The 12,500-nt window shown below is 29.9% G+C and overlaps 2 protein-coding genes across 6 annotated transcripts in view; one reads left to right on the plus strand and one right to left on the minus strand.

Annotated features, from left to right (window-relative positions):
* LOC118451205 (uncharacterized) overlaps positions 1 to 12,500 on the plus strand; it is a 191,425-nt gene that overhangs the window by 79,758 nt on the left and 99,167 nt on the right. For 2 of the 3 annotated variants that reach the window (XR_014982488.1, XR_014982489.1), the window contains 3 exons: positions 974 to 1,107; positions 1,525 to 1,646; positions 3,672 to 3,799. Coding sequence is in view for 1 of the 3 variants with exons in the window: in XM_085659028.1 (XP_085515154.1) it covers positions 974 to 1,107; positions 3,672 to 3,794 (257 nt within the window). In the remaining 2 variants the exon portion in view is untranslated. The remainder of the gene's footprint in view (positions 1 to 973; positions 1,108 to 1,524; positions 1,647 to 3,671; positions 3,800 to 12,500) is intronic. The other variant, XM_085659028.1, reaches the window with a different exon arrangement.
* LOC118451195 (neurotrimin) overlaps positions 6,351 to 12,500 on the minus strand; it is a 29,457-nt gene continuing 23,307 nt past the window's right edge. For all 3 annotated transcript variants that reach the window (XM_085659027.1, XM_035887499.2, XM_035887498.2), the window contains 4 exons: positions 11,243 to 11,453; positions 10,669 to 10,796; positions 8,913 to 9,081; positions 6,351 to 6,922 (listed from right to left, as the gene is read on the minus strand). In XM_085659027.1, the coding sequence (XP_085515153.1) occupies positions 6,816 to 6,922; positions 8,913 to 9,081; positions 10,669 to 10,796; positions 11,243 to 11,453 (615 nt within the window). In that variant the 3' untranslated portion in view covers positions 6,351 to 6,815. The remainder of the gene's footprint in view (positions 6,923 to 8,912; positions 9,082 to 10,668; positions 10,797 to 11,242; positions 11,454 to 12,500) is intronic.

Here is a 12,500-nt window from a genome sequence, read left to right on the forward strand (position 1 = left end):
TTTTTTTTTCGTGAAAGAAAGTTGGGGCGGTACACGAGATCGATAAGTGCCTTGAGCAAATACGGGAGAATCTCTCTCTCTCTCTCTCTCTCTCTCTCTCTCTCTTTAATTTTTCTTGAAATTTTGCTTTTTCCTTTATTTCCCTTGAAAAATTCATCATGACGGAGAACGATATTACGAAGAAAAAGAGATAGAAAATGTCGAAAATTTATAATCTTGACAATGTTTAGTAGAACTAAGAAACATAGGGATATAAATGTTTTTACTGTAGTTTTGTTTTTTTTTTTAAGATGATTACTATATCCTGATGAATAGAATCTATTTTAATCTATTTAATAGAAATGAGAAGAGGAATCTCTTCTCATGGAACTATTTAGTTCGAGAATTATTAAGTACCCTCAACGATCAAATACACGAGAGTCTGTTTAAAGTTTAGTTTATTATAAATCGGTTTGCTTTTAACTGCAATGTTGAAACGCTTTCACATACACATAGATACACACACACACACACACATATATATATATATTCACGAGCATAGAGAAATGTGAAGAAGAGAAACCAATGTTGTATATGTATATACGTATAGTATAGTATATCTATATAGAGGGTGGTTCTTTTAAGTAGGTCTATTTAAATATTTGTTCGGTTTATTGTGATGCAAAAAAATATTTTTTTCTTTTTTCTTACGTAATGTACATGGTGTCAAAGGATCAATATCTGACAAGAATTTTTTTTTCGGAGTTGTCAAATTTTGTCAGTATTTTTTTTTTTTTCAAATACATACCTACATTTCTTTTTTATTGCGTTATGTAGCTGATCATCAAATATATTCAGGTATGAATAATAATATGATCTTTATCTTCGAAAATTAAAGTTTTAAAATATAATTTAAGTATATATATTTAAGACTGGTAATACAGAAGCGTGAAACAATGGAAAAATTTGTATAATTGGTCATTGGACATTTCAGGAAATGTGTTACGCAAAATTTCAAGTTTACGACGACGACGACGACGACGACGACTATGAAGACCGACGATGGGACTAGTGGGACTAATGGGACTAATGGGATCGACGATGATGACCGAATGGAATCGACGATCGGTATTTCTTTTTACACGGATATTTATATGTGTTATCATTGAAAAATAATTGTTTAACAAATTTATTATATGTGTAGGATATAGTTTTAAGCTTGGTATGTATTTTAAACGACGACAAAATTGTTCTATTTTTCTTCGATTTTTTTTTTCTTTTCTCTTGTTTTTTCTACCTTTTCTTTTTTTTTTTTTTTTTTTATTTTTTTTTATTTTGATCTAAATTAATTTCCAATTGGAAATAAGAGTTAAGAGCGTTCTCGTAACTCTGACACGTAATGTTCGTAAAAGACGATCCAATTTTTTTCTTTCTTTCTTTTTCTTTTTCTCATTCGAAATAATTTAACGAAAGTGAATTGTCCTGATCAAAATAAGAAAAATATTTTTATCGAATGCGATTGGCGAATATCTTTTTTTTTTTTAGAAGGAACGAAGGAAGGAAAGATGGAAGGAAGCAAGGAACGATAGGTGGGTGGGTAAAAAGGAGAAATGGAAAGAAAGGAAGGAAGGAAGGAAGGATGGGGTTGGAAGGAAGTCGAGACAACGGTAACGCTAATGGTTTAGATTCTTCTTCCTTGATTCTAGATCTGTAGGATAGGTTTGCAATCGACAGTCAGAGTTTCGTTCTCTGAGCAAACAAGTTGTGAGTTTCTGTAGAAAAGGCAAATCGCCTGTGGGTATAGGAAAGAAAGCGTAACGGAGTGCCGTTGTAATCGTTGAGTTCAAGTTGATTGCAGTCCGAGAACGGCAAATGTTCGTTCACTTCTTTTCATCGGTGAATCTCAAAAGTACCTCCTTTGGTCCTTTGATAGAAACAAACACTTCGGAGTAATTGCTATTTACTGTTTGATCATTTGTGCTCATACGAATATATTTTTTTTCTTTCTCTCTTTTCTTTTTTCTTTTTTTATATTTTTTTTTTTCTTTTACACGTTATGAAAATTGGATTTTGCAAATTTATTAGACTTTGATTTTCTCGAATTTTAATTGTTATACATGAAGCGAAAATTAAGATCATCGAGTAATTGTTGTTCGATCATTTGCGATTTATTTATTTCTTCTTTTTTTTTATTTATTTATTTATTTTTTTTTTTTGTTGATATATGTAGATATTTCTTTTTCTTTTTTACATTATCAATCTCGTGGATCTCGCAAATTTATAAAACTTATATTTTATCGTTTTAATTTGTACAATTATTATTATGTCAATTTTATTCTCTATACATCGACAATATTATTAAATAAATATAAATCGAAGAGATTTTCTCGACTTTAATCAGGATTAATCAATTAATTACGAATGGAATTATTTTTAATAAAATAATGTCCTTCAAATTTTTATCGTCAACAATAACATAACGTTTACTTTCAGATCTATAATTATATTATTCTTAGATATCAATGTAATTACAAAGAAAATTATCGAGTCAGCTGATATCACAAATGGAAGATTATTTGAAAGGAAAAATGGTGGTGTTGAATTTATTGCCAATAACTTTTATACTTTAAGATTTATAATCATATTATTCTTGGATATCAGTGCTATTATTGAAAATTATTATCGAATCAGTTGATTTCAATTTGTTAAAAAGAAAAGTCATTGTTAGAATTCATTTGAAAATAATAATAACAATCAGCAATTGATTCAATAGTAGACGATAGTAGAGATATGAGAGAGAAACGAAAAGGTAAAGATGAAATAATAGAGAGAGAGAGAGAGAGAGAGAGAGAGAGAGAGAGAACGAGAATTTACCGTGTCGAATACGGTGCGAATTTCTTGTCGCATCGTAAAGTTCCTCTCGTAAAAGAGGTGGAAAGTTGGCGCGAATCTGCGCCCAACTTTCGCATAGAGCTAGAAATCGTGTTCTCGTGTGATTTTATTGCTGGTGGTGTTCCGTAGTTGTAGGAGGAAGAAATCGATGATTTGATCTTTCGGTAGATCCGTATGAGTTTGTTAGAAATTTGTTACGTCGAGTTTATAACGGTACGGTTGAATAGATAAATTTTCAATCCGTTCTCAATGCATAAGATTCATTTTATTATTGATTTAAAATTCCAATATATATATATATATATATATATATATATATATATATATAAAATATATAATATACACAAACACACACATTGGAATTTTATACATATAATGGAGTATGTACGTATGTGTATAATATGTATAATATATATATGTTGTGTGTGTATATACACATATATATTATTTCTGTTGGTGAAAGACATTTGTTATGTTATGAAAATGAAGATATTAGGAATAGGACGATGGTGATACGAAGGAGAAACATTGTTTATTACGCATAGGTCTTTTCTTTTGTTTACATTCTCGTCAATGATTTCTACAGTGATAATGTTAGTTAATGTCAGAGAAAGGGAGTTTCAAGATCAGTATCAAACGAACTAGTTCGAGCGTAAAGACAGACAATTTTTCATGGTTGAATTTTATCTTGGTGCCAGTCGCCATTTCGTGTTTGGTAAAATGTCGATGATGGCCGACCGTTCGGCCATTGTGGAAATATGAGAAGTAAAGGAAAACAAACATTTGCTTTGGTTTCGTAGTAAGCAGTATCGTACTTGAATCATCCTACTCACAACATCTCTCGGACTTGGGAATCCTCAAGGTGGTGGTTCTTTATCGACTATCCTGGAATACAGAACTCATCCTTCGACGAAATATTAAAGGTTAGGTAAGACGAGTTTCATTTCATCCCCTAACAAAATGGATTCCTTATTAGAGATAATGCTCCCTCATCACACTTTTTACGAGCTCGATTATTATTATCCATTTCATTGTTCGTAAGTAGAAATACAATTAATTTTATTTATATATATATATATATATATATATATATATATATTCTATTAAATAATACATATATGTCGTATAACGTTTAACGTTGTTTTCATCATTAAATTTGATTTTTTTAAATCAATTTTCGATAAGCCGTTAGAAAGTGAAAGGATTTTTTTTTCTTTTTTCTTTTTTATTTATTTATTTATTTTTTCTTTTTTTTTTTCATTCGAGGATATGGAGCAGAACGATATTATCTTCGTTTTTTTTTATTTACGTTCAGCTTCTAAGATATGAGAACGATTATTTTTAAGGTCGTAATGTTTATAATGGAAAAGAAATGGATGAAGTTTCTTGCTTAAAGAAAAAAAAAAGAAAAAAGAAAAAAGAAAGAAGAAGAAGAAAAGGAAACAAATAATCGGCATCAATTTGATTGAACTTTTCGAAACGAAATATCTTCGAAACATTTCTCACGATGAACGCATCGATTTTTAACTGAAATATAATTCTGCAATAAATTAGATAACATTTGAAAAATAATCGGTCGATTTTTTTTCGAAGTTTCAAAGCGAACATCGATTCATTCGTTTACACGTAATCGAATATCTCTATAACTTTGTTTTTTTCTCGCATATTTTTTTTGGAAATTTTTTTCTCTCTTAGCTCTCTTTATATCTATAATAAGATTTTTCGATAGAAGTTATCGAAGATTGAAAACGAAAAAAACAAAAGCAAAGAAAGAAAGAAAGAAAGAAAGAAAGAAAGAAAGAAAGAATAAAAGATTTCAATTGTTTAAATGAAAAAAAATTCTTTGAAATCTTTTACGTGTAATATATATAACATATAGTACGATCGATTATGTATAAAAAATAATATCGATCAAAAGTGGCAATCAAAAAGTTCACTTTTGCCATGATATCATGGCCATTTTTTTTTTTTTTAGAATTTCTGCAACATTTTCACATATGTAAACGCGATTTAATTTCGCGAATGACCGGTCGAATTTCGTTTCGATGCACTTTAGTGGTTAGCGGTGATGGTCGGCATAAAATTGACATTTTGGACACAATCATATAAAGATAATACAAAAAACGATCCTTTTGGTGGTCAATCAACATCATCATTTCATAAAAGAATACTCGGTAGTCCAGTGATCGTATCGCGTAAACAAAAAATTATGATTGTCATTTATTCTCCCGATATTATCATTCATACACACACACATATACACATATATATATATATATTTTATTGTAATCGATCATATTATATATTAAACACACCCGCACACACATGCATACAAAATAAAGATTTCTAAACGTTTTTTAAATTTCAATGCTTGATTAAAAGAAGAGTAAGAAGAAGAAGAGGAGTAGGAGGAGGAGGAAGAAGAAGAAGAAGAAGAAGAAGAAGAAGAAGAAGAAGAAGAAAAAAAGATTTGACAACTCTTATTGGAAAACCTCTTATTTCTTCCTTTTTTTTCCTTTTTTCCCCCTATTTTCTTTTTGCGAGAGAAAGTCAGCTCGTGTTCCGTCAGCTGCGGTAATTAATGACAGTCACGAATAGACGGACGGAGTAATTAATGCTGTCATTAGTTTCCGGCATGGCGTCGACGTTCTATTCACGGACGATCTCCGCGTGAAATCGCGACGAGCTTGGCTCACCTCTCTCTCTCTCTCTCTCTCTCTCTCTCTCTCTTTTTTTCTTCTCTGTCTTTCTTTTTCTTTTCTTCTTTTTTGCCCCTTTTTTCTTTTTCTTTTAGTTCCTTCTCGTTTTCCTCGCGTGTGTCGTTGAGAACAAAACGAAGGAGACGAACACTTGGGTACGAACAGAAAAGGGAACCCTCGTTGACTCGAGTCTTTGCCTCGTTGCGATCTCTCGACAAAGTTTCGAGCTTTTCCGCCTCTTTCTTTCTTTTTTCTTTTTTCCCCCTTCTCTTCTTCTTTTTCCTATTTTCTTTCTTTCTTTCTTTCTTTCTTTCTTTCTTCCTTTCATGTTTTCTCTTTTTGTTTTCTTTTTTTTCTCCTTTCTTTTCTACACTTTTTCCCCCATGTTTTATATAATACCTTACCATATACAACGAAATATATAAGTATATAATGAATACGACGAATGATACAACGAAAGTATATGTATATTATATTATATAATAATATATATACGATAAAGTGTATATATTTTGTGTGTGTGTGTGTATGTGTGTGTGTACGTGTGTGTGTGTGTGTGTATATATACATATATATATATATGATGAAAATGAACGTAGTCGTACGATAAAGAGAATCGTTTTATTGATATGTACATACAATAAATTTATTTACAAATAATACAATAAAATTTTTGACGTCTTGTTGAGTTACGTTTCGTTCTTCGACGAGATATATATATATATATATATATATATATATATATATATATATATATAATATATATATATTTTTAAATTTATTTATTTATTTGTTTATTTGTTTATTTATTCATATGTATATTAACAAAATACTACGCTCTTAACCGATTATTGTGCCGTGCTGATATTTTCGAAACACTTTGGTCACAAGTCGTAAACGTTTAAACGGTAATGTTCGCTTTTTACCCTGCACGAATACTTTTTATTATTTCTTTAATTAAATCTCTCGACATGTTTTTCTTACTTTTATTTATTTTTTTGTTGCGTTTGTTTTTGTTTTTGTTTTTTTTTTTTTGCTTTTTTCTCTTTTTTCTTTTTCTCTTTCTGTTTTCTTTTTCAACGAAACGTTCACCCACTTCTCATATTTTTCCTTTTACTTCGCCTCCTCCTCCTCCTCCTCCTCCTCCTTCTTCTTCTTCTTCTTCTTCTTCTTCTTCTTCTTCTTCTTCTTCCTCTTCTTACTCATTTTATTTTTAGTTTCTCCGATTTTGTTCATATTTATTATTCATATAAACATCACGTTGGCCATTATTAAAATTATAAAACAAGTCGGTTTTGTCGTAGCATATGAAGAACTCCCATCACCGTGATGCATCGCGGCTGGATGCTCTTCTGCAACAAAAAACGGATCTGTGTGTATATACATATGTATGTATGTATGTATATATGTATGTATGTATGTATGTATGTACCTACGTATGTATGCATTTATGCATGTATATATGTATGTATATTAGACAGTTTCATGAACAGAATATCGAAAAATATGTACGTATGTCGAAAAATGTTACGCTCGAAAAATTTACCTTTCCGTTATCACAGAAAAAGACAGAGACAGAGACAGAGAGAGAGAGAGAGAGAGAGAGAGAGAGAGAGAGAGAGAGAGAGAGAGAGAGAGAGAGAGAGAGTAACAGAGATAGATAAAGATTTTACGAACAAATCGAATTGACAGTAATACTGAAATAATTACAATAATTTATCAGTCTCATGGAATCATTAGAAAATTCCTTAGATCTATCATGTTATCTTTAATTTTGTTTATTTATAATCTTTGACAATATGCTTGTCATATTAATTATACATTCGTTATTTAATTATTATTATTATTATCAATTTTCCTTTCTTTTTTCTTCTTGTTTCTTCTTTTTTTTTTTTTCTCCTTTTTTCTTTTCCCTTTTTCCTTACTTTTTCGTCTTAACATTGAAAAAAAATCTTTATCATTATAATATGATAAGTATCGTATTTAATTTTAATTTTGATATTTGTTCGATTGTTATTCGAGTCATTGATGAGAATGAGAAAATTAGTATAAACATCTTTAACAGGGCTGTCAATATCAGTGAAAGGAGGATGATATGGGTAACGTTTGGATATTGGGTTGAGGGATAATTGGAAACAGTTGGGAAAGGTGGTGGAGGTGGGGTTAGGTAGGAGGAATGATAGCATCGATACTATCGAACTCAACGTAAGCGTAATCGGTCAAACGTAGCGATGTTCCCTTGTACTGCGGGGGAGAAAACATCCGCGTCATAATAATCTCTTGCGTTCGATTGGATTATACCAGGGGGGTTGTTCTTTGATGTTCAAATGCACGGATAGGGTTTGTAATGACGTGATGGCCGCTGCTGTTCGAAATGGCTTGCTAATCAGGTTCTAACTATCGATTTACCGAACACGAGATTTATCATATCGATGCATTACTACTGCCATTTATATATATATATATGTGTGTGTGTGTATATATATAAATATATGTATATTGGCATGTTGTGCTTTTCGGTAAACGCATATGCGAATTTCCATTGCTTTTGAACATTATTTACGATTTATGATTTCGATCTATGTACGTAGTTTGTTTGAGGATGGAATGTACAGGGTGTCCGTTTTCAATCGATATCATTTGACGTATATATATATACATATATATATATATATATACATATGTGTGTGTGTGTGTATATCTGTGTGTATAAAATAATGGTTTATGGTTATATTGGTGTTGTTTGTCCTCGGGAAAATGGGATTACATCGCGTGCATCATACATATCAAACGTATTGAATAATTTCTTCCTTTTTTTTTTTTTTGAGCTTTTTTTCCTTTTTTTTCTCTCCCCTCGTCTTTTCTTTTTTTCTTTTTTTTTTTTCAATATCATTAATCATTTCAATTTGCATACGATCCTACAACGGACCGTCGTACACTTTGTTTAATTATTTCCGTTTGTGAAATCGTTTAGAAACATAAGGGAATAAATTTGTTTCTCTGTTTTTAAATCGATCCGAATAATTTCATTGTCCTAATTAATTAATTGTTTTAACCTTTTTCTTTTTTTCTTTCTTTTTTCTTTTCTCTCTCTCTCTCTCTCTCTCTCTTCCTTTCTCTTGCTCTCGTGAAATAAATAAACAAATAGATCGCATAATACCTAGGGACGTCGAAGGAGCTTTTGGAGCTTACGCGAAAGAAAAAAAGAAGGAGTTACAAAAAAAAAAGAAAGAACAAAGGAAAAGAGAAAAATAAAAATAAAGAACGAAGAAGAGTGACAGAGAGAGAGAGAGAGAGAGAGAGAGAAGGGAGGGTGAAGGAGGACTTCACGAAAGCACTTACCATTAACAACGTGGACCTTTATGCTGCTTGGATTTGCATTGCTCGGTTCACAAGTATAAATCCCAGAGTCACTCGGAACGGCTTTTTGAATCATCAAACGACTCGTAGTTTCTGGGCCCTTTTCCGTAACTAAGCTGATGCCACCTCGAGGCGAGTCAAAATTGATAATCTAAATAAATGAATGAACAAAAGATTGGAATTTCGTTGTTATATTTTTCTCCTTTTCTCACGGTTATTTTTCTTTTTTTTTTTTTTCCTTTTTTTTTTGCTTCCATTTTTCGTTTCTCCTTTTCTCTTTTTTTTCTCCCTTTTCTTTTCGTTTTCATCTCATCGATTAATAGTTAACATCAATAAAAAAAAATTAACATTAATATTTATATGTATATATATATATATTTCTTTTTTTTTTTTTTATTATCCTTTGTTCAGGTCGTTAAACGAAGACGTAATATTTATCAGTCGGTTACGATCATCGATTATTTTTTTTTCTAATTAAAAGTTAGAGATATAACAAGTTTTCTTATTTATTGAAGTATACAACTAAAGGAAGAAAATATCACGTTAATTTTCTAATAAATTTACTCGCCGCCATAGAAACTTTCTTTCTTCTTCTTCTTCTTCTTCTTCTTATTGTGTGTATGTGCATGTTTGTGTCTTATGTTTTATGTGCGTATCTGTGTGTCTGTGTGTGCAGGAGCGCGTGTCTCTCGTGAACTTCTTGGAACGGAAAAGATAAAGAAAAAAAGAAGAAAGAGAAAAAGAATAATATTCTTAATTTTCTTCTTCTGTTGGAGTTAGAGAGCTCTTTGTGCTCGGCGACGTCGACGATGACGAAGCTTTGATGGAAAATAAAAGGTTGCTTTCTTCGAGTCTCTTCGAGCTTCATGAAACGTTGTGAAAACTATATAAATATGTGGGTGTGTGTGTGTGTGTATGTGTGAATGTGTAGATGTGTACATATATATCTACTTATTATACACGTGTACGTATACGCGTGGGTGTACACGCTTGTATGTATATACGTGTATGTATATACGTATATGTATACACGACATACTTTTCGCATATTTCCTTTGAAAATTTTCACAATAGTAGATTCGCCTGTGAAATGTGCAATGCTGTAGCCTTACTTTTCTTCTTCGTCTTTTTATTTTTCTTTTCATTTTTTCCCCCTCTTTCTTTCTTTTTTTCTTTCCTTTCCTTTTTTCTTTTTTTCTTTTTTCTCTTTTTTTTCTTTTTTTTTTTTTCTTTTCCCCCTTTTACTTCGGAAATTGGAATGAGAAGTCCTATTTATCGTTAGACTTCTAACATTACTTTGCCTTACAATCATGACCTACTGGCTGATATCGAGCCCAAATAATCTCGCAAATGACGAATTTCTTTCGTAATAAGTCTTTTATTACGAATGATTCATTCTTTTGGAAATTTAAAAGAAGAAGAAAAAAAAAAGAGAAATAAATAAATAAAAATAAAATGAAAATAACAGAAACATTGTATTATCATAATTTGATTGTTAAATCGTCTTAAACATTGTTACATTTTAATTTTTTCATATATATATATATATATATATATATATATATGTATATAAAAAGTTGAGAAGCTTTAATCGAATATATAATGATAATTTTATCGTGATAACGATTGTGCCATTTATTTTATTATTTCTTGTAACGAAAAATTATTGAAAAATATTTAATCAAATAATAATTTTCATTATTATTAATTTTCATTAATATCAATATGAAAGACTTACTCCGCTATTGTGGCTCCAGGTCATTGACGGTGGTGGTTCCGGAGCATATCTAACGATGCAAGTTAAATTGATCGTACTTCCTTTGTTAACGAAAAGGTCTGGCTGACCTACTATGATAGTAACTGGTTCTGAAAATGAAAATTTAACAATGGATTAGATTTGATTCGTAACAATTTTATTATTTGTCCTATCATATAATTTTCTTTCTTATATTACATATTGAATCGACATTTATTCGTAAGGGTCACGATATGTCTAATTTTCTTTTCCTTCTTCTTCTTCTGCTTCCTCTTCTTTTTTTTCTCTTTTTTCGATACGATAAAAAAAAAAATATATATATATATATTTTATCGTATTTTTATAATCACCGACAAAAAAGTATATTGTTCGTAACGTTTGCTCGTTATATTATTTACCGATGATCTCACTTTTCGCTTACACTTTTTGACAAAGAGTATTTAAAAGGATTAAAAAAAAAAAAAAAAAGAAAAAAAAGAAAAGAAAAAAGTGAAAATAAAAATGGTAAACAAATTGATATAAAGGATATCAATAATATGTTTGTCATTTGACTCACCGACAATAGTCAGATGTACAGTACGTCCTACAGGTGGTGTCGTCGAGATTTGGCACTCGTAAATCCCAGAATCTTTACGTTGTGGATATCGTATCTTTAAAGTCCAATCTTCGGTATGCGGAAAGTGTTGAGCTTCGAAACGTTGATCGCTCGTGTAAGTGTAACGACCAACTGTTAACAAGTGTACGTCTCGATGTCTCACCCATGATACCTGTAATAAAAAGTTTTTTCCTTTTTCTTTTTTTTTTCTTTTTTCTTTTTTCTTTTTTTTTTTCTTTGTAACATCTACGAAAATCTTCTCGACGATAATAAGAATAATAAGAATAATATTATTGCAGTATAATCGAACAAATGAATGAATTGATTTTAATTTTATCATACTTACAATCGATCTGTAATATTTTCAATGAATTAAATTTTTCTCACGATTATTACACGTGACAAAGCTCTCAAATGATAATAATAATAATAATAATAATAATAATAACAACAACAATAACAATAATAAAAATAATAATGGATAATATTAAAATTGAATCGAATAAATTGATGAATCACTTTAATCCTATTATTTTTAAATCGACGTGTAATGCTTTAAATGAAATTAATTTTTTCACGATTATTACACCTGACAAAGCTCTCAATAATAATAATAGTAACAGTAATAATAATAATAATAATAATAATAATAATAATAATAATAATAATAACAACAATAATAATAATAATAATATTATTATTATTATAAAAGTGCATACGGGCAAATATAAAAATTGAAGGAAAAAGATATTTTTACGATACAATCCGATACTCTGCGCAATAATTAAATGAAATATCTGAGCCATGACGGATATACGTGCGTCCTATCGATTTACTCGACTGCCGAGAAGAGCTTCCTCTATTTAAAATCGATGAAGCAAAGGAACGGCTAATGGACTGGAAACTTAGTTTTATCGGCCGATATCTTTAGAACGGCAGTTATACTTTGTTGAGCATCGATCGAAGTCAGAACTGTTTTTAGTCTGTCTATTGAAAGTCCTTTAATTTTCGTGACAAATAACAAAACAACTCGTTGGGAAATAATAAATAAATTATCGAATGATATTAAACGTTAAACGATATTATTGGATTTTAATTTAATCAATTAAAGAAATTTTATTGAAAAGAATTAAATTGCGAAATGTTTTATTAATAATTTTTTTTTTGTTTCTTTTTTTTTTTACAAGATAATAAATTTTTAATGTAAATATATATATAT

Source organism: Vespa mandarinia, chromosome 8 (genome assembly GCF_050613455.1).
Source record: "Vespa mandarinia isolate Hongniang chromosome 8, ASM5061345v1, whole genome shotgun sequence".
NCBI lineage: Eukaryota > Metazoa > Arthropoda > Insecta > Hymenoptera > Vespidae > Vespa > Vespa mandarinia.